Source organism: Eubalaena glacialis, chromosome 6 (assembly GCF_028564815.1).
Source record: "Eubalaena glacialis isolate mEubGla1 chromosome 6, mEubGla1.1.hap2.+ XY, whole genome shotgun sequence".
In the NCBI taxonomy this organism is placed as follows: Eukaryota; Metazoa; Chordata; class Mammalia; order Artiodactyla; family Balaenidae; genus Eubalaena; species Eubalaena glacialis.
In genome coordinates this window covers 12698636-12720731 of record NC_083721.1, presented here as the reverse complement: position 1 = coordinate 12720731, position 22096 = coordinate 12698636, and the positions used below count along the sequence as shown (strand labels likewise).

General features: G+C 46.9%; 1 protein-coding gene and 1 non-coding gene across 2 annotated transcripts; both read left to right on the top strand.

Annotated features, from left to right (window-relative positions):
• The first annotated feature begins 4910 nt into the window (after nucleotides 1–4910).
• On the top strand, nucleotides 4911–22096 carry MRAP (melanocortin 2 receptor accessory protein). The gene is given in 5 exon segments (XM_061192914.1): nucleotides 4911–5342; nucleotides 19109–19208; nucleotides 21461–21563; nucleotides 21565–21653; nucleotides 21655–22096. Coding segments are annotated over 5 exon segments (564 nt in total). The 5' UTR covers nucleotides 4911–5236; the 3' UTR covers nucleotides 21821–22096.
• Nucleotides 7182–7254, top strand: TRNAE-UUC (transfer RNA glutamic acid (anticodon UUC)). The gene has a single exon. It is a non-coding gene; the product is annotated as a tRNA-Glu (tRNA).

The following is a 22096-nucleotide window of genomic DNA, read 5'->3' as shown; positions in this document are numbered from 1 at the left end:
GCAACTGGAAATCGCATATTTTATCAATTACCTTTTTCTGTGTAACAAATCACCCCGAAATTAAAGGCTTAAAAGAACAACCATTCACTTATGGTTACCAAAAGGGACAAGGGTGGGAGAAGAGGGATAAATTAGAAGTTTTGGATTAACAGATACACACTATCTATATAAAATAGATAAACAACAAGGACCTACTGTATAGTACAGGGAACTATATTCAATATCTTGTAATAACTTATAATGGAAAAGAACCTGAAAAATATATGTATTTTTTATATACAGTTATATATATATATGTATAACTGAATCACTTTTCTGTACACCTGAAACTACACAACATTGTAAATTAACTATACTTCAATAAAAAAATAAAATTAAAAACAAACAAACAAAAAAGAACAACTGGGACTTCCCTGGTGGCTCAGTGGTTGGGAATCCGCCTGCCAATGCGGGGGACATGGGTTCGAGCCCTGGTCCGGGAGGATCCCACATGCCGCGGAGCGACTGGGCCCGTGTGCCACGGCTACTGAGCCTGCGCTCTGGAGCCCGCGAGCCACAACTGCTGAGCCCGTGCGCCTAGAGCCTGTGCTCCGCAATGGGGGAAGCCACCGCAAGGAGAGGCCCGCACACTGTGATGAATAGCGGCCCCCGCTCGCCGCAACCGCAGAAAGCCCGCTAGCAACAATGTAGACCCAATGCAGCCAAAAAAAGAACAACCATTCAACTAGCTCAAAATCTCATGATTCTGTTGATCATCCATTTAAGTCAGGCTCAGCTGGGTGTTCTTTGGATTTTGGCTGTGCTCACCCATGGGTCTACAGTCAGCTGCTGGTCAGCTGGAGTGCTCCACTCCTAGGGATTAGCTGGCTGTTGACTGGGCAACACGTCTCTGATCACCCAACAGGCTGGCTTCTGCTTATTCACAGAGTAACTGGGCAGGGGTCTGGGACAGTGGGCACATGGCCTCAAGGCCTTAATATGTTGGCCTGAAACTTACAAAACTTAATAGTCCTACTTATTACTCAAAGCCAAAACAAGTCACAAAATCAAAAAATGGAGAAATGTGCTTCATTTTTTGATGTGAAGAGGATATAAAGTCACTGGGTGTATAAGGAAGAGGATTGTAGGCATTTTTGCAATGCTCCATATATATACTTGTGAGCGTGTAAACTGGTATTGACACTTTTGAAAACTGTTTAGCTATACCTAGTAAAGCTATCCCCATCAATTCCACTCCTGATATATACCTGATATATAAATTAGTACTTACGTCCACCACATATGTGAAAAAGAATGTTCGGGGCCTTCTCTGGTGGCGAAGTGGATAAGACTCCACGCTCCCAATGCAGGGGGCCCAGGTTCAATCCCTGGTCAGGGTACTAGATCCCACGTGCATGCTGCAACTAAGAGTTCCATTGCCACAACCAAGGAGACTGCATGCCGCAACTAATGAGCCGGTGAGCTTCAACTAAGGAGCCCACCTCCTGCAACTAAGACCCGGTGCAACCAAATAAAATAAATAAATAAAATATTAAAAAAAAAAGAAAGTTCATAGCCCATTTATTCATAATAGCCAAAAAAGTGAAAAGAACTCAAATGTTCATCAAGAGGAGAATGGATAAATAAATTACAGAATATTCATATAATGGAATACCACAGAGGAAAAATAAGAACATGTTGAATAAAAGAAGTGAAATACAAAAGAGTACATATTGTAGTGCATGATTAGATTTATATGAGGTTTGAAATTAAGCAAAACTAATCTGTGATGATAGAAATCAGAATAGCAGTTTCCTTGGTATGTATGAAGAGTGGAGGCTGGTTATCCACCAGGAAGGATCCCGAGGGAACCTGCTGGGGCACTGGAAACGTTCTGTATCTTGAGCTAGATGATGCTCATGTGTGTGTATGTTTCTGTGTGTGTAATAGTCATCAAGATATATCCATAAGGTGTTTGCATTTAATTGTAAGTTATACATCAATTTTAAAATAGTTTTTTAAAGGGTGGTAGTGATGCCAAATACACGTGATTAACGTTGAGGGGAGGGAAAGTCACTGGGGCCCGGCAGGATCAGAGAAGTTGTCTTGGGCCATGGGGAACTTGCACTTGAAGGAACCGAATAGGAGGAAGATCCAGGGATTGGCCGAGAAAGGGGCAAGCACTCCCTCTTGACTCAGCTATTCTCACACTCTGCATCTCTCCACCTGCCAATTTTGCAAATCCCCTTGACTCCAACCTTCCAACCTCCTCAGTTTAAAATGAGAAAAGAAAAGAATTATAGTGACTTGGACAGGTACATGTTAAATTGCTTAAAAGTGTAAAAACATGTACAACCCCAATTAAGGTAGAGCTGGTAGCATAATTGTTTGTTTCAACACATCCTTAAAAGTCAGAGATTCTCTTATTTACAAAGCAGAAATAGAGACACAGACATAGAGAACAAACGTATGGATACCAAAGGGGAAAGGTGGGGGTGGGATGAATTGGGAGATTGGGATTGACATATATACACTATTGATACTATGTATAAAATAGATCACTGGACTTCCCCGGTGGTGCAGTGGTTAAGAGTCTGCCTGCCAATGTAGGGGACACGGGTTTGAGCCCTGGTCCGGGAAGATCCCACATGCCGTGGAGCAACTAAGCCCGTACACCACAACTACTGAGCCTGCGCTCTGGAGCCCGCGATCCACGACTACTGAGCCCACGTGCTGCAACTACTGAAGCCCGCGTGCCTAGAGCCCGTGCTCTGCAACAAGTGAAGCCACCACAATGAGAAGTCCACATGCCGCAACAAAGACCCAATGCAGCCATAAATAAATAAACAAACAAACAAATAAATAAATTTACCAAAAAAAAAAAGATCACTAACGAGAGCCTACTGTATAGCACAGGGAACTCTACTCAGTGCTCTGTGGTGGCCTAAATGAGAATGAAATCCAAAAAAGAGAGGATATATGTATACATATAGCTGATTCACTTTGCTGTACAGTAGAAACCAGCACAATATTGTAAAGCAACTATACTCCAATAAAAAAGTAATTTTAAAAAAAGTCAGAGATCCTTTTTATCTTTTTATCAACAAGATCTCACTCAGCCTTGAAATTGAAGCGCTCTTTGGTCACATTTCTTTGCTGCTAATAGCCTAGGTCACCTCATTTGACTTTCAATTCCCAGCGGAGAAGGAGTCCCTGTCTCTTCTCCCTCCCTGTATCCGTGCCTGTGTCTTAAGAGCATGATGTCCTTTGTCAATTGCTTTTCGTAAGTCACGTCCATGAAGACTGCCTAGTGCCAAGGGGAGCTCAGCAGACTGGGAGTCGGGAGACTCAGGTTCTTATCTGGACTCAGTCACTAATTGGCTGGGTAAGCCTGAACATGTCACTTAACTTTCTGGAAAATACTGTGTGTGTGTGTGTGTGTGTGTGTGTACACGCGTGCACATGGGTGCATGCTGGTGGATGATGATGGTAACCTGAGGTTGGGAAACTTTTTACTAGAGGTTCTCCTTAAAGGACAGGCAGAGAGCTGGAGAACGTGAATAGTTAAGGCAAGAAATAGACGGAGTTCATCTGTATCCAAGGTTGGTGTTGTACACAGAAAGAGATGGATGGATTATGAGAGAGGGGGGTGAAAGCAGAGCTGCAGAGGAGATGGACTCGATGGAGGGTGAGAAATGAGAAAAGAAGCATGGTGGGGTGGGAGGAAAGGCCACATTTGCTGGCAGGTGACAACAGCAGCTTATGTTTACGGGCGCCTCCTACGGACAAGGCTGCTGTAAGTCCCATGCCTGGCTGTGCCCATTCATACTTCCCAGCCCCCCCGCCCCCTGCCCGGGAGACACATGCTGTGGTCATGCCCATTTCACGGATGAGGAAAGCAAGCTGCAGAGAGGTTAAGTCACTTGTCCAGGGCCACACTGCTGGGAAGAGCTAGAGCTAGGATGCAAAGTGGGCAGCCTGGCTCCAGAATCCATGCTTGTGTCCCCTACGCTCTACTGTCCCTTAACCAAGGACTCCCAGGAGGCATGTGCACAGCAGCGTGCACAGCCACAGCTGGATGTACGTGCACAGGGAAGTGCGTGCTGTACGGAGTGTCTTTTCAAGTGGATCTTTCATCTCCTCACTTTGGAGACGCAGGAGCTCACTTCCCTTTCTAATCGACTGAACCACCGAGGTTCAGTTCAGGAGGAGGGGTCCCCATGGAGTGCTGCAGGCCCCCCAGGTGGGCCTGAAGTTATCTGGGTTCACTGTCTACACCGTCAGTGCCCAGCTTTCCTCTGGCAGTGTAGACCTGAATCAAGAAGATGGGAAAGTTCATACATTGGCGGGAAAGTCCCCATCATTCTGTGCATTTCGATTTCATAACTAATTCTAGGGATCCTCTCACATTTAGTCCTGCTCACTCCCAGTACTTGCAATGTTCCTCTTGATTGCATCTGTGCTCTTAGAAAAGTGAGCGTACAACTTGGAGTCAGGCCCTGACCGGCAGAATCCTTGTCCCATTTGTCGTCAGCAGAGGGCTGGTGAACCCTATTCACCCTGGGGCCCTATTTCCCAAGAGCACGATCCACGTGGGATCTGGACAGGAGAAGCAGCCCGTCTGAACAGAGGCGGCTGACTGACTGTCTCCTGGGGGCTCAGATGAAAGCTGGGAAGTGTGCTCAGTTGGCGTGTTCTTTTGGTTTAATTAATTGCTGATGTGTACACGAGAGGTTGCAAGTTCAGGGCTGACATCACTCAGGCCCTCGGATAAGGAATCTAAGCCAGTGACTTGCTGGTTGCTTAATAGCACCAAGCACTGCCTTAATGCAAGTGAAGGGCACGGCCAGCCTTTTGATTTGTTGATTAACTTTGTAAGTATTTAAGGTAAAAAGTGACTGTCCTTTCCAATCCTAGCCCACATCTTGCCTTTCAAGGGGCCCTGGGGGAATCTGTTTTCCTGTCCTGATGCTGAGGCCCAACCTGGAACTGCCCTGGGGCTGCAGGCTCCAGCCTTGTAGCTCTGTTTGTTTTGGAGTTCCGTCAAGCAGGGCAGGATGGAACGCTCTACTTGAACACTGAAGATGTCAGGCCCACCCCTCTGACCTTCCTCTGAGCCCAACGGCTCTGATAAGTGGGCAGGCCTTGAGCCTGGAGACCCACAGACACACTTGGATGATTTTACAGAAATTAGCTGGGCAACCTCCTGGTAGAGCTCTGAGCAGCTCCGGAGGGGCCACCTGCCCGTGCCGCAGGCATGGCCAACAGGACCAATGCCTCCACTGCTTACTACAGCTATGAATACTACCTGGACTACTTGGACCTCATTCCCGTGGATGAGAAGAAGCTGAAAGCCAACAAACGTGAGTCCTGAACTGGGAAAGCTGGCCAGGCAGAGGCTGGGGGTTGGCCCAAATGACTTTTCTCCATTCACTTAAGAACTACAACAGATGTCACCGGGAAGCCAGAACATGACTTGAACTCGTGGATATAAGGGAATGGGGGGGGGGGTGTATCTGTTATCTTCTGTAATAAGTTTGAAACTAACCTCCTGAGAAACTAAGACACTCTGGGAGCAGAATCTACTGGTAAGATAGATTTCTGGATAGAGTTAGATTTGTCTAGGGTTCCAATAAGCTAGATGAGTTTCTTCAAATTGCAGATTTCACGTTTTCTGTTGTCTCTGTACAGATGTGGGAGAGAGTTACTGTGTCCACTCCTCAGATGTGTGACTTACTAATTCTTATTAAAATACTCACCAGTGCTTCATCTTCACAGTCTCAGGAAGGACAACCAGACAAGTAAACATCCTTTTCCTCCTTGCTCCTGCCCAGTCTTTATCTCTTGAGTAACTTGGTACTTTGTCAGCAATCTCCTCTGATTATCCCAGCTAGTCAGTCAAGATAATGAGTTAACTGAGGGAATGAACATGAAAAACAAAACAAAACAAAAACAAAGTCTCAGTTTCAGGAGCCCATCCTCTCTGCCTATTCTGAAGTCCCCTGGGTTCCTTGGGATTTCACTACCATCACACACTATGTCCTTCAAAATAATGAACGCAGTCCTTAGAAGGAACCGGATGCTTCTCGTATGAAAAGAAAGATAGTCTGTTACACACCAGCTCAAAACTGAAATTCACTCGGATGGTATCATTTAATAAAAGGAGGCAGATCCCTGGCAGGGCCCTTGGGGAAAGTCCTATAGAATGTCTGGTTAGGAAGTGTTCTGTTTCCTGTTTCATTTACAGCTTGCAGAAGCTGACGACTTCTGTTTCATGTTTGCTGAGGACTTCCTGTATGCCTGGCACTGTAGCAAAACCTTTGGGGGCAAAATAGATTTGGCGTGTGTTTTCTGATACAAGGTATATAATCATGACATTAAAATGCAGATTTTTTTTCACATACGACTCACAATAAGGAAGACATATAGTAATAGGGAGAAAGTGGCAGATTTGAAATAAAAGCCCACATAAGTATATTATCAAAAGTTCAGAACTTCGGGATACATATTGATCTGGACAACATGTAGATCTGCATTCAGGAAAGAGTTTTTTAAATTAACACGAATTAAATAAAATTCTGACTCAGCTTCAGACACCCCTCTCAGCCACCACCTGGGCTCCAAAGAGTCTGCTGCTTTGGGTGGGAGGACCGTTTGCAACTTTAGAATCTTAGAACCCATGATGTCAGTCCTCTGCCCTTCCCCCCTTCCCCACAAACAGCTTCCATTTCTGGCGAAAACGGCTGGTGTTCTCTAAATGGTGTGTGAGGTTTGAGATATTCTTTCTTGCACACTTGAACTGGAGTTGGAAGTTTACAACCTGGGGAGCTAGAAATGAGGTCAAATAAGAAATTCCTCCTCAAACTCCCAAACCCAGTAAAGATTATGTCAGTGAGGAATCTTACCAGAGACACAAGTCACTGCCCTGCCACCCCCCAGACAAGCTAGATGTTGGGGGCTTTTGACTCCTACAGGGGGAAGCCAGTTGCTGGGTCATCCCTCCCATGAAGAGTAAACATCGATTGGTATTCTCATAGCAAGGATTCAAGTTATGCATTTTAGGGGACTGACAAAATAACTCTCCCATATCTGCATACAGACAATAGAAAACATGATATCTACAATTTGAAGAAACTCACCCAGTTTATTGGAACCCCAAACAAATAAATTAAACTCTATCAAGAAATCCATCTTAAGGAAATTCCCTGGTGGCCCAGTGGTTAGGACTCGGCGCTTTCACTGCCGAGGGCCCAGGTTCGATCCCTGGCCGGGGAACTAAGATCCCACAAGCCACGTGGTGGTGTGGCCAAAAATTAATTAACTAATTAAAAAAATAGAATAAAATAAATTTTCAATCTCATTTATTAAAAAAAAAAATCCATCTTAAAAGAATATTCTGTCTCAAAAGTGTCCTAGTGTCTTAGAAAGTTAACTCCAGATTTATTACAATGGATATCAGATACCATTTTCTACCCAACCCCTAGATATCAGGAATCTTTGACACCCACAGGGAGAGGTGTTCCTTCTGGGATCCTTTATTCCTGTTTGTGTCTCACGTATCCCAGGCTTCATGTCTTATCTGAATTTAATTTCTAATGTCTCTGGAAAAGAATTTTGGGGCTAGGCAAAAATCCCTCCCCCACCAGGGTGTTTATGCCCTGAATAGATTAATTGTCTTGTTTTTTCTGGGTGACCAGCCATGGGGCCGTGGCTACGTCAGGGCTAGGTGCATGGACTCCCAAGCCTGTCCGCTGTAATTCACATCTGAGCTCTGCTACTTACTAGCTCCGTGATCTTGGGCAAATAAGTTAGCAAGGCCAGGCCAGATTCAGGAGGAGGGAATTAGATGGGTTCTAGTGGGAGAAGCATTAAAAATTGGAGGCACTCTTCAATTCACAATAAACAAGAAAAATATGGCAGATGGCAAGATGTGCTCCACAGAAAAATCAAATAGGAAGAGTGGCTAGGAGAGCTGGGGCCCAAGGAAGGGTTGACACCCAGGCCTCTCCAAGGTGACCTGTGAAGAGGTGAGAGATCAAGCCTTGAGGATGTCTTGGGAAGGAGTCTTTTAAGCAGCAGGAATACCAAGGGCAAAGGCTCTGAGGCAGGGGAGCGCCTGGTGTATTCTAGGAATGACAAAGAGACTGCACTGACTATTCCCGTATATTTTTGGAAGCTACTTTGGAAATATCGTTTTTCTCTTAAAATGGAAACCACTTTATTATTTCATAAGTCAACACAACCCTTCCATCAACAAGAACAAAAATAATAGAAATATATGGGCAGTCGATATGTAAAGACAATAACAGAAGGAACTCAGATGGCCAAGGAACATGAGAAAATGCTCAATGTCAAAAGTCATCAGGGAAATGCACTGGGAAAGAACAATCAGATACCATTTCCCACCCACTGGATCAGCAAAAATTAAAAGGTTGGTATTTCAAGTGTTGGGGTAAGAAGTACAGAAATTAGTGCTGTCAAATGCCGCTGATGGGATGAAATCTGGGTTCACCGTTTGGGAGAGCAACTTGGCAAGGACCAGAAAAGTTGCAGATGTTCACAAGGCATCATTCAGCATCCCTCTCCCAGGCATCCACCTCGGGACATGCTTGCACGTGTCCACAAGGATACATGTATTTCGATGTTCACTGCAGCACTGTATGTCATAGACAGAAACAGGAAATGACCTCATATCCATCAACAGGAGATGGGATAAATAAATGATGGTGTGTTACTATGACCACATTTTTAAAATATATTTTTTAAAGGTTGATATGCTCCTTAGTAAATTACTTCACTCTACCAGTCAGAAAAAAAATCAGTGTTAACGTTTCGATGCCTAGCCAATTAGGGTTGTTCTGTGTCTGTATCCCCATGTGCACACAGGCACATACACACATGCGTGCATGGACATACACACACACCTTTACACCCACATACAATTGCACTCCTACTTTGTGTGCTGTTTTGTAATAACTCCTGCCTGGAGCTGCTGAGGGGAAACTGAGAACTCCCTTGGGTCCCCTGTCTCCTCCCTGGGCCTGTCTGTAACTGTATGAGCCTGGGTCCAGTGGGTGGGAAAGTGGACATCCTCTCCATGGATGCTCAGCGGAGCTCAGGTGGGGAGGACAGGCCGCTGAGCTTGCGGGAAGTTGTGTGACAATCAGCTGGTGACAATGACTCCATTTTCTGGTCCCTTTGGAAAACATCAACCTACAAGCTTACCTCCTTCTTCCCCCTGGTCTCAGTCTCTCTCCATCTTCACTTCCATCTCCTCAACCTCTTCTTTCTCTTGCTGCACTCTCCTGAGGGCGACCAACCTTCCAGGTTTGCCCAGGACTGTCCCATGGATGCATATTGAGAAACCCAGGCACATCGGATGGTCACCTTAATTCTCCTCTCCTTCCTCAAGCCCCACAAACATAGGAACAGGGCTGCCACTAACCCCCACGGTAGAGAAAATTAGAAAAAAGCCTCCTCCTTTGGGCACACAGCTAATCACAACCCATTCAGGTGGGGTCCCTTGAGCAGTGTGTAGCCTGTGTAACTGTTCACGGCGTCCCTGCATAGGAGGGACTCCAGGCTCAACCACGTGCCCTTTGCTCATTTCCTTGCCCCTGCCCTCCGCAATAGGTCTAAGCCCCCTTTTCCTCCTGGTAGTCCCTCTGAAATTAGGCACTGTCAATTTTGTTTTCAGTCTTTTCAAAGACACCCACTTCCGCACCAGACCAGAAACACTCCATACCTTTTCCCACCTTCTGGCCATCGCTCATGATTAATTCAACAATCAAAATTCTGTAACTATCCATTACGCGTCAGACAGTTGCACTGGGAGCTGGAAGTATAAAAGCAAATGGACTAAATCCACGTCCTCGATTTTTTTTTCAACAACTATTTTATTTTATTACCATGATGATCTATTTTGTGATGATGTATTTCCAAGTAGGTTACAGACCTCATGACACTCCTCCAGCAAATTTAGGAAACTATTAAAAGTTAGGACATCACAGTACATCTAAACTCTTCAACAATTATTTCTTAGTATCATCTAATCTCCGGTCTATATGCAAATTTTCCCAGTTCCCCCCAAATGTGCATGAGAGCTATTTTGTGCACTCCATGTGGACGAGCTGAGTGTGGTCCCTGGAGTCTCTCTTAGTCTAGACCAGACCCTTCTTGTAGATGACACTGGCTCGAGGAAGAGATCAAGCAGGTCACTGTTTATCCTCAACTGTCCCGTCAAGTGGGAGATACTGATCAGTAATAAACGGTTATTCAGTTAATGGTGTTAGGCTGGAGATTTGCGAAAGTTGCCCACAGAGCACAGAGAAGGACACCCCTGGGGAGAAGTAAGAGGTGAAGGAAGCCTTCCCAGGGAAGATGTGGCAAAGCTGAGTCCAAAAAATCGATGGGAATTTGCCTGCTACTCAGGGGGCTGGCACAGGGTAGAGAACAGTTACACTCTTGTATGTAAAAGATGTGCTTCCGGGAGGGTGTTTTGGGAAGAGTGACAAAGGATGAGCTCCAGATCCCCGGGGGCCAGATTCTTGCAGGCCAGCCTCGGAGGATCCCTGTAAACTGCAGGGAGTCATTTAAAATTGTAAGCAGGGAAGAGACAAGGGCCGATTTGCTTGCTAAGAAAATGGCTCTGGTGAACATATAAATGTGAGGGTCAGTAGGGTGGTGGGGACACGTGGGCAGGAAACAGCCATGTGCTGGGGCTGGAAGCATAAAGTTGAAAAGATCCCTACCCTTAGGAGTTCACAGTATAGGAGGGAGCGGCCGCATAAATGAACGAATGAGTGTGCTCCGGTGTTACAGCCATGGGAATAGAAGTATGTGAGGCTCAGAGAGGCCAAGTGACTTACTTAATGTCACCCAGCTGACTAGTCACAGAGCCAGGACCTAAATTCCAGCTCTGATGCCTCAGGACTCTTCCCAGGACACTCGTCATGATCAGGGGGCAGATTCTCACCTGGATGTCAGATCCAACAGAGCAGGAACCTTTGTCCACCTCTCTCTCTCTCTCTCTCTCTCTCTCTCTCTCTCGCCCCTGAGCTCCTAAATAGTGCCTAGCACACAGTAGGCACACAATAGCTGTTTGCTGAATGAATGAATAAACTAATGTGAAGTAGGCAGCTCTTGCACACATTATTAATTTTTACGATGAATATTTGCATCAATTATCAATTTATTGTCTCTCAGCTCTGAATGCACCCTTCAAAATAGGCTCTGTGATCAAGATCAATGATGGAATTTCTTTAAAGTGAGCACGTGTTAGGATTTCTCAGGAGAGGGCTCTGGAGGGCACTGCTGGAGCACCGGGGTTGAGGGTTCAGCAGTGAGGGCGTGGGGATGTCTGGGGGAACTAGCTCCGGTCCCTGGCCCAGAACACCGTCTCCCTGAGATCTTGCAGCCTCAATGTGGCAATAACCTCTCTGCAGCCATATAGACAAAGAAACCAAAGCCCCCGGGGAACCTGTGGTCGGTCGGTCGGGGAGGGGCCGTGCCTCCAGAGCCACTGCCGGCCAACTCCTCCCTCTCCCTCCCTTCCCCCTCAACGACCCCCACCCGCCCACCAGGCCTTCAGAGGGCTCTCCATGGTTTGTCCAGCAGCTCTAGGCAAGCTCAGGCCTGGCTGAATGACCCAACCCCTCTGCCATCCAGTGGCCAAACCACATCTCCTCCAGGGAGGTCTGAACCCCTTCCAAGTTTGTCCTTCCTTGGTGTTATAGGCTGAATTGTGTCCCCCGGCCCCCCGCCAAATTCTTATGTTGAGGTTCTAACTCCCAGTACCCCAGAAGGTGACTGTATTTGGAGATAAGACCTTTACAGAGGTGATTAAGTTAAAATGAGGTCATTAGGCTGGGCTGTAATCCAAAGTGACTGGTGCCCTTGTAAGAAGAGATTAGAACACAGACACACACAGGGGATGGCCGTGGGAGGACCCAGTGAAAGACAGGCCAAGGAGAGAGGCCTCAGAAGAAACCGACCCTGCGGACACTTTGGTCTTGGACCTTCAGCCTCTGGAACTGTGAGAAAATTAATTTCTGTTGTTTAAGTTACCCCAGACACGGTACTTTGTTACAGCAGCCTGTATTAGTCCTTTCAGGCTGTTATAACAAAATACTAGAGACTGGGTGTATTATAAACAACAGAAATTTATTTCCCACAGGTCTGCAGGCTGGGAAGTATGCAACAGACACATAGGGAATGCCCTGGATTGTCCCCATGGACTCGAGGGCAGGGCACCCTCTCCTACAAGATGAGGGTCGTGGGGGACTCCGAATACTATCTACTGTCTCTAAAGAAAATTCCTTAGAGCTAAGCATCACCAAGTCAGATTTTAAGTAGTCAAGCCCTGTCTTAGTCTCCTTGGGCTGCTATAACAAAATATCACAGGTTGGGTGGCTTAAATAACAGACATTTATTTCTCACAGTTCTGGAGGCTGGAAGTCCAAGATCAAGGTGGCAGTAGAGTCTCTGTCTGGTGAGGACTTGCTTCCTGGCTTGTAGATGGCCACCTTCTCTTTGTGTGCTCACAGGGCCTTTCCTTGGTGCAAATGGTGAAAGAGTGTATGTGTGTCTCTTTCTCTTCTTATGAGGTCACTAATCCTAATGAGGGCTTCACCCTCATGACCTCATCTAACCCTAATTACCTCTCAAAGGCCCCACTCCAAAAATCATCACACTGGGGATTAGGGCTTCCACATATGAATGGTGGAGAGGAGACACAAACATTCAGTCTATAGTGGCACCTTTGTCTTGGCCATCAGCTGAAGCAGAGAGAGAGAATTCACTATGCACATCCTGTCTGCTAGATATATTTCAAATCAGATCTGGCTGTGTATGCTATTTTGTACCCTGCTCTTACTGACATCACAGTATTTTGTTTTCCCATGTTGTTAAATATTCTTTCACAAAAATTTTGCAAATAGCTGCATGGTGTTCTAGAAATATGTATCTTTGAACATATAGAATGTTTCCAGAATTTTGCTCTTATAAGCAGTGGCCTTGGGGAGAGAAGAACTTCTTCCACTGTTGTGTGTTAAGTAAAGATGTCTCGCCTATTTTTGTCCTTAGTATTTGAATTCAAAAAAGGTCACTAAAAAAGAAATAGCCTAAAAAATGCAAAAGCAGAAATCTCCCTCATCCAATCTCTGTGCTCCTGTTATCACTGTGTCACTTTTGTTTTCTGTGATGATCAGCAAAAGGCAGCATTGGGCAGTCTCAGGGATGCTCTGTTACTTGGCTTCGAAGGTACGGTAAGGTAAGCGTGAGTCCAGGTGAGGGTGGACAGAGGTCAACCACAGCAAGCAGGTGACCTCCTTTACTGACAAATGTGACTTTCTCTCCCTGCCAGTTCCTCTGGGCTGGATCGCCAACCCAGTCAAACAAATCAGATAGCATCGTATCCCAGGTCTCTGCAGGGGTGCACATCAAAGACAGAAAGATGCTGGGAATGCTTTGGGCAAAGAGGCAAAGCTCTCGCTCAGATCGTCTCACTAGAAGGTCACCTAGGGCAGCTGCTGGACATGGCGAAGTCCAAGCTGGGTTCAACTCCTATGTCAAGTAGAGAAGACAAAAATAGAAGAAAAAATCCCCGAGCTCATGTGTTAACCTAACAAGCAGGAAGGATTTTAAATTTTTGTGTTCATGCCCAGGCAGTGCAATTTATTCCATCATGGTTGGGCAGATAATTGGAAACATCTAGGGATTTAGATATATTTTTATGAGCATTCAGTGCTGACTTGAAGGCTGTGGGTTGCCCTTTCCCAGGGATGGCTTAAAATCTGGTGTGATTCTGTTACAGGGACGTCACAAGGATTGTTACCCTTGTGATTTTTCAGATGTGGCTTCTGTTTCACGGAAAGGTTAAGAATCTTCCCAACACTGTCAGAAAGGTGGAAAATGCAAATCTGTTTCCTGAAACCCTGCCTGAACAGACTGATTACACGTTTGATCTTCTATTTGTTCTCTTTTCAGAGGCTGAGCTTAGGAGAAAAAAACAGTCCCATATTCCAATCTTATAGCAACCATACAGATTATTTTAATACAATGAGTCTCCAGATACTACTCAAGTACTCCCTTGCAGGGAGTAGTGAGATGAATTGATTTTCCTTGGGTAGGCTTTACTGCTGTATTATTTACCTCTCAGGTCAATATGTCTTCTTCCTTTAATTAGGGGTTAGGAAGAATTTGTCATAGCCCATATTGACTTCTGCTGATGCACTGCCTCTGGTGGCTTCAATAATAAGGCAGTCTGGTAAGCTGGGATGAAGTGAGAAAGTGGCATGGACATATAGACACTACCAAATGTAAAATAGGTAGCTAGTGGGAAGCAGCCACATAGCACAGGGAGATCAGCTCGGTGCTTTGTGACCACCTAGAGGGGTGGGATAGGGAGGGTGGGAGGGAGACGCAAGAGGCAGGAGATATGGGGATATATGTATATGTATAGCTGATTCACTTTGTTATACAGCAGAAACTAACACACCATTGTAAAGCAATTATACTCCAATAAAGATGTTAAAAAATAAATAATAATAAGGCAGTCTATTCATCTGCTTCTCTGAGAGCTAGGAGAGGAAGAACGAAAACACACCACTAACCAATCTCTTCTGAACACAATGCATAGACTTCAGGGTAAATATTGAACAAAGGACCTATATATAACTCTTCTCATTCGGTCAGAGGGATCAAGTGCAGGTTACAACTTTAATTATGATGTTTAAGTCTTCAGCAAATGGTCAGTCCCATGGACATGATGTAAGCAGTGAAAGTAATTTTTAAACAAAGATATGAGCATGTTTCCCTTGGAACAAATTTCCCATCGAGCTAGCCCCATGTGGAGCTGCCACACTTGAATGAGTCTGTCATTGCTCAAAAACTGCTTGGAACTCTTACTTTGGAAATGACTTTGGTGGCCATGACACATTCTATGAAATGTCCACAGTGATAAATTATGTATTTCTTTGGAGAGTGGATTTGCTTCTGGGAAATAGTTAAGAATCACCCAGAAACCAATCAGGTGAATGGACTTAAGCTGATTGACACCAGCTGGGTGTCAAAAATAAAATATCTCATAAAGTAGCAAAATTGGTGTGTGTGTGTGTGTGTATGTGTGTGTCCTTCAAGGTGATTGCAAAAGAAGAATTTATAAATGTTTGATCATCGTATGTATTTTAGGAAAATTTAGATGACTCTGTGGTAGAGAGAGGATGACTATTTTGAAGGTCCGCATTCATTTGGATTTGTCAGTTTTTTGTTTTTGTTTTTGTTTTTGTTTTTGTTTTAAATTTTATTTATTTATTTATGGCTGTGTTGGGTCTTCGTTTCTGTGCGAGGGCTTTCTCTAGTTGCGGCAAGCGGGGGCCACTCTTCATCGCGGTGCGCGGACCTCTCACTATCGTGGCCTCTCTTGTTGCGGAGCACAGGCTCCAGACGCGCAGGCTCAGTAGTTGTGGCTCACGGGCTTAGTTGCTCCGCGGCATGTGGGATCTTCCCAGACCAGGGCTCGAACCCATGTCCCCTGCATCGGCAGGCGGATTCTCAACCGCTGCGCCACCAGGGAAGCCCGATTTGTCAGTTTTGATATGTTCATTTAAAAAGTCAATTTTTTTACAGATTCAATAGAGAAAATTGGTTAAATTAACAGAGTTCCAGATAAAACAGATGTTGATTTCTCTTTCATGTACAAGTTTGAAGGATGGGATGGTAGGTCAGCTCCATGAACTCTTCAAGAAGTGGCTTTGTTCTAGCTCATATCTCTGCCATCCCTGCCATCCAAGCCTGGCTCTAGCCATCACATCCATGTTCTGGGCAACAAAATGGAGTAAGGGCATAAGAAGGGACATGGGTTTTAGAAATCCAGCCATCTCTGCAGAAGGACTCCTAGAAGCTGTCCTGTAACTGCTCCACTCACATCTCATTGGCCAGAACCTTGTCTCATGACCCTACTAACTGAAAGGGAGGCTGGGAAATGTAGTCTTCATGCCAGGAAGCCATGTGACCTGCTAAAGGAGGGGTTCTATTACTATGGAAGCATGTGAAAGCAAACATTAGGATTGACAGCCAGCAGTCTATGCTACAATTACCTTTACTCATAGCTTACATTTTAGTGAGCTTGAAGGATGCTGTGATATTACTTGCCACAAAGCCCTCTTAACTGAAATAATATTAGTTCTATTTATACATTGGTTCACGACCATTAAACAAGGAATTGTGCCATGTACAGTGCATATACATATTATTTTATTTAATTTGCCTAACAGCCAAAAAACACATACTATTATACCCGTTTAACAGATAAGGAGTTTATCTGTTAATAAATTTAGAGATGTAAAAATCTCAGATTGCCTGAGATCAAACAGCTAGGAAATGACCAAGTCAGAATTTGATGGCCTCCAGAGCCTAGGCCCTTAACCCCGTTATTATTCCCCAAGAAGGGAAAACTCTTGGGATTAATTTTATTCTAGGACCTTGGAGAAGAGGGAAGGGAAGGGGAGTTTTCCGTGGCTGGACCAGTTTCATTGTCAAGCCAGCCTGGTGTTCCTTGTTGTAAAGACAAGCCCACGGATATTTAAACATTTCCAACGCTGGGGAATGACAGCTCTCACCCTTGGTACAAAATGTTCTCTCAAGCACTTAAGCTGAACCTTCAGGAAGAAGAGGAAGAAACCCTATTTTCTTGGCTGCCTTTTTCAACAGAACGTGATGAAATAGAATATAGTACAGGAAACGGCTAGTGGCTACTGTTCGCCTTTTTGGTCTGGCGAAATTAAAATTTCACTTCTCTGAAGACGCTGTGTTCTGGGAGTGGTAACATCTCATTTCCTGCTCAGCAGATAATGACCAAGGGCTGGGAGAGACAGTGTGAGCCTGGGAGAGGGGAGGGGGCGTCTCAACTGCTCAGGTTTGGAAGCTGTTATCTTAGAGGCTCTGACGGAACTTACGTAGGTGCCAGAGACCTCAAATCCTACCTTACTTTTATGAAAGTAAAAGAGTGTTAGTGTCTGCAGAAATCTGAAACTTCCTTATACAATAAAAATCCCAAACCATATTTTCTGAAAACATACATACTCTTATACTTTGAGGGTTATACAATAAATTGTGACTCTTTGGGACAGAGTTGAACCTAAGCAGGTATTGTGGAATAATACACAGTGAGCAGGCAAGGAACGCTAAGAAAGTCAGAGGCTTCTTTAGATTGACGTATACACACTATTGTATATAAAATAGATAACTAATAAGAACCTACCGTACAGCACAGGAAACTCTACTCAATACTCTGTAATGGCCTATATGGGAAAAGAATCTAAAAAAAGAGTGGATATATGCATATGTATAACTGATTCACTTTGTTGTGCACCTGAAACTAACACAACATTGTAAATCAACTAGACTCCAATAAAAATTTTTTTTAAAATGTCCTTAAGCTTAAGACAGATGGCAACAACCTCATTTCCTATTTCGCAGGAGCCCATGCGTCCCCTTCAACAGTTTGTGGCTCTAGGGCACCCCCAGTGGTTTCTCAGGTCAGGGACAGAAAGCAGAGAGGATGTGAGAGTCAGCCTGGGGGGGCTTTGCTGTCCTTGCCTCTCTTCAGTGTGAGTGCCAAGTTGCTGATGCATTACTAGGTGGTGGAGGTCCATGATTCCTTTTGCAGATACTGCATCTTTTCCTTATTACCTGTTTTTGACACTTTTAGGACCTAAAATCAACTCTTACAAGGTCTCAGTTTCTCCCTCTACCTGTCTTGGATCATAGAGGGCAGAGGTAACGATCTTTACTAAATTACTATTATTTACCCCCCAAATGACTCATAGATCTCTAATCCTCCATTCATTCATTCAGTTATTTGTTCATTTGTTCACCCATTTATAAACATCTTTTCATTTGAATCCATCACAGAAGCATCTTCTGTTTGAACAGAACCCAACAGAAGGCAGGGCAGGGCTAGCACAGGCAGTGCAGCAGGAGTGCCGAGGAGGATGCTGGGGCAGAGATGCAGGCAGCACCCTAAAGGGGGTCAGCGATTTCTGGTGGGCTAGGTTGGCCCCCTCTGAATCCTTAACAGCCCCCAGCAAAGCCTGGCTCGTGTACGTGCTTAATACATGCCTGTTGATTACCATCCTTCAGTGGCTTCCTTTGGTCACACATGTAGGTGCCTAGCATATCCTGGTCTGGGGCATCTTGTCCTGGGGGCATGAGTATGTCTGGGATAAGATGCTTGCAGACACTAATTATGAGCCTGGTACTCTGTGCCCAGAGCCAAAGACAACCCCCAAGAGAAACTATACCCCTGCAGTTCCTTAGCAACTTGCCGAAAGTTCCAGACCCGGAGTCTCAGAGAAAGGAACCTCCTGACCTGCCAGGATCTACCCAGGGCCCGGAAGAGACTAAGCATCTTTCCTGTTTTCCCTGTGTCCTTTCACCTCCGGCCACAGATACAGCCAGAGTAGCGGCTGCAATAGTGCTTTTTCCTCCTGCCACTGCCCCGCAGCTGGGCCTGTCCCTCGGAAAGAAAGGGACCAGCTCTTTCCACCTCTAACAGGCTGGCCGTGGCAGGCCTCGGGTGACAACTCCACAGCGGGAAGGGCCTGGCCCTTCATGCGGCAGGCTGGCACTGTTGCCTAGCGCACATCTTTTTTTCTAAGTCTCTGATCTTGGGGTCTTTGAAGCTGTCCCTAACCAGGCTGGTAGGGGCTGCAGCCCTCACAGGGGAGGGGAGGCCGTCTTGCCAGGTGAAGTTGCTCGCAGCTCTTTCTTCTGCCTCCCGAGAGGAAGGGAGGAGGGGAAATCCATTCTCTGACCATTAGTAGCAGCTGAAAAAGCAAATCCACGAGGTGTCACCCAACTTCATTTACTGTCTTTTCCCCTCAGTAAGCCCCCTAAACTCACCCAGAGGCCCGTGGCCCTGGGAAAACGCCAGGTCCCTGCTGCTGCCCATTTCCTTCCCAAGCTTATCATTAATGGAAACATCTGCCCCCGTACCTCTGCCCCCCATCACAGCCGAGAAGACTTAAGCCCCAGAGCCCCATCCCCACAGCACATGGGGGCCCTCGCTTCCCGCCCGTGGGCCCTGTGACATCACGCTGACGTGGAGACGCGTGTCCACCTCCCACAGATTCGATCGTCATCGCCTTCTGGGTGAGCCTGGCAGCTTTCGTGGTGTTCCTTCTCCTCCTGCTGCTTTCCATGTCCTGGTCAGCCTCCCCGCAGACGAGGTAAGTAAGGACAGGGGGTGGTATGTGGTAAGTGGCCACATGAGATGCTAAACAGAGGGTACCCATATGTCCGAGGTGGAATATTATTTGGCCATAAAAAGGAATAAAGCCCTGATTCATGCCACAACGTGGATGACCCTTGGAAACACTGTGCTACGTGAAAGAGGTGAGGCACCGAAGACAACACGTGGTGTGATTCCCTGGATGTGAAATGTCTAGAAGAGGCAAACCCACAGACAGGAAGCAGATTAGCAGTTGCCCAGGGCTGGGAGAAGGCAGAGTAAGCGGGGCTGACTGCTAAGGGGCACAGGGTTTCTTTGGGGCACGAGGTAACTATTCCAACATAGACTGTGGTGATGGTCGCACAACTCAGGGAACATACTAAAGACCATTGAATTATAAACTTTAAACGGGTGAACTTTGTGGTGTGTAGACTATAACTCAGTTAAGCTGTTGAAGACCATGAAGCGGAAGTTAAATTGGAGGTACAATCCATGCATTCCAAGTAGTAACTAGAGCCGAGCTCGTTGTATGTTAATTCTCCCGTGCTACGCAATTGGCCTCCCGCATCCAACTTTCCCTTCCAGCTGAATCTGCCCAACACAGCCACCGCTGTCCTAAGGACAACGCTTACAAGGGGCCCTATACCACCTCTCTCCCTGCCATAGCTCATGGGACCAGGGGTAGGCAACCAACCCGGAGAGGGCTGGTCCAGGGCTGGCCACTGCCCCTGGAAACATATGGCCTGGCAGGGGAGCTGGGGCCACGAGGCACTGAGGGGGCCAGAGGAAGACGGTGGCTGGGCGCCATTATGGACCAAGAGGTCCTGGGGCGTGGGAACCGTGATCCAGCACAGGCAGCTGGGAGCAGGGGAGGTGAGCAGAGCTGTTCTGAGAGGAGGGGAAGAGGCGCCTCCAAGCCCCTGAAAGAACCAGAGGGCAGCCCCCCTGCCTGATGGGGTCCCCCCGCCAGTTCCCCGAGGACCTGTGGATCTGCGGATTCACAGGCCTGCCTGGAGGGGCCTCTGTCTCTCCTACCCCCTCGTCCAGCTGCCCTGTCCACAGTGTCTCATGCACCGGCTCTACACACACCAGGTCATTCTGGTTCCCTTGGTCACATGTGGGAGGCGGGGACCAGCTTTCGAGCAATGAAGAAATCCATTCTTTCAGTTTTCAGAACTCACGTTGAAGCTCAGCAGATTTTTACCCCCAAGAGATCCCCGAGGGACAAACTAATGAAATTGACTTTCTTTTCTACTCTTCTGAGGTGACTTGGAGCAAGCCCTGTGCTAGGGACAGTTTGCGAGGATACTCAGCTACCCTCCCAGCGAAAGGTTCCCCAGTCTGGTGGGCTCACAGGGGTTTTGCGCATCTTCTGGGCTACAGTTTTACAACAGGGCAAAATAATGACGCTCTTTGCCCTGACTGGCCGCATGGCTTACTACAGAAAATGCTCTCCAGGAACTCTGTGACAAGGAATGCTCAGGGCGGCCAAATAGATCCTTAGTTAGATTTAGGAAAGAGAATGCTGAGTTGCTTCCCAAAGAGTCGTTCTTTCCATGCTGGAAAAAAAAAACAAAAAAAAGATTGTGCTAGCATCATCTGAGTCATCTGGAAGGAGGGCTTGGCTCCCTCGTGCTCCCTTCCTGGCCTCCTTCATTCACGTTCCAACTATAACCACATTTGAACGAGTTCTCTAGCTTAGACAGCTATCAGTACATGGCCTCATCTCATCCTGATACCCACAAGGCAGTTACCATCCCACTTCACTGATGAAACCAAAGGCAGGCGGGATGTGTCCCGTGCCCCCAGCACCTCGAGTGCAGGAGGCTCCATCCAGGGAGGATGGATTTCTGGCTCAGATACAAGTTGGCGTGAGGTACGGACACGAGATGAGCTACACTCAAACACGTGGATGGACAGAAGGTCAACCTCCCCCCCTCCCATCCCCCCACCCCTGCCTCCACCAGCTGTGAATCTGTGACATGAGGTCAGAGGGAAAGCCCCAAGGTCAGGGTCACCATCGAGCACTTCCTCTTCTCTTCCATTTCTCCACTGTGGTGGCCTTGGTGACCCAGGCTGACTGCCCCCCTTCCTGGGCCTGCTTCCCTGGCAGACGGGCTCTCGCCCTGTGACTCTCCCCTGCAGGCTTTGGCCAGGCAAGAGGGTGCAGCAGGGAGCCCCCTCCCCAACCCGGGGAAGGACGGTTCTCCGGGCAGCTTGGATGCTTCCTTCCCTCTGTTCTGTCCGCAGGAACAATGCCCAGCACCACCCAACGTGCCCCTGGAGTCTCGGCCTCAACCTCCCCTTCTGTGTCTGGAAGCAACCCCAGCACCACGGGGCCCCCCAGGGGACCCCGCCGCCTCTACCGAGCTCGGTCGAGGAACCAGGTGGCAGAGCATCGGGCCCCGTCCAGCAGCTGCAGCGGGGGAGTCCCTCTACCTCGGCCCCCCTCCACCCCCCAGGGCCACCCTGCTCTCCTCTGGGAACTGGCCCTCGATGGGGACCCGCACGGCACCAGCTGACGTCCGGAACTTCAAGCCCAGTGAGCCTCCCCTGCAGACAGAACCTCTCGATGGTAGAACCAACAACCCAAACCAGGGCCATTGCTGAGTGAGCCGCGTAACTCAAACCAACCTGGACACACACGTGCCCTCTGAAAGCCTGTTTACAGGTAGCAAGTTGTGCAACTAGGTCAAGAGTGACTGTACAAGGGGGCGCATGTATGCATTTACCCAAGGCTGGCAACAGCCCATCTGGCCGAGGGAGGAAGTCCCAAATATTGCTTAGTGCACTTAACCTGCCTACTTACTGCTTATGCTTGCTTTGGGAAGGATAGAAAAGTAAAATACGTATGAATTAAGATTAAAAAATATTCACTGATCTTTA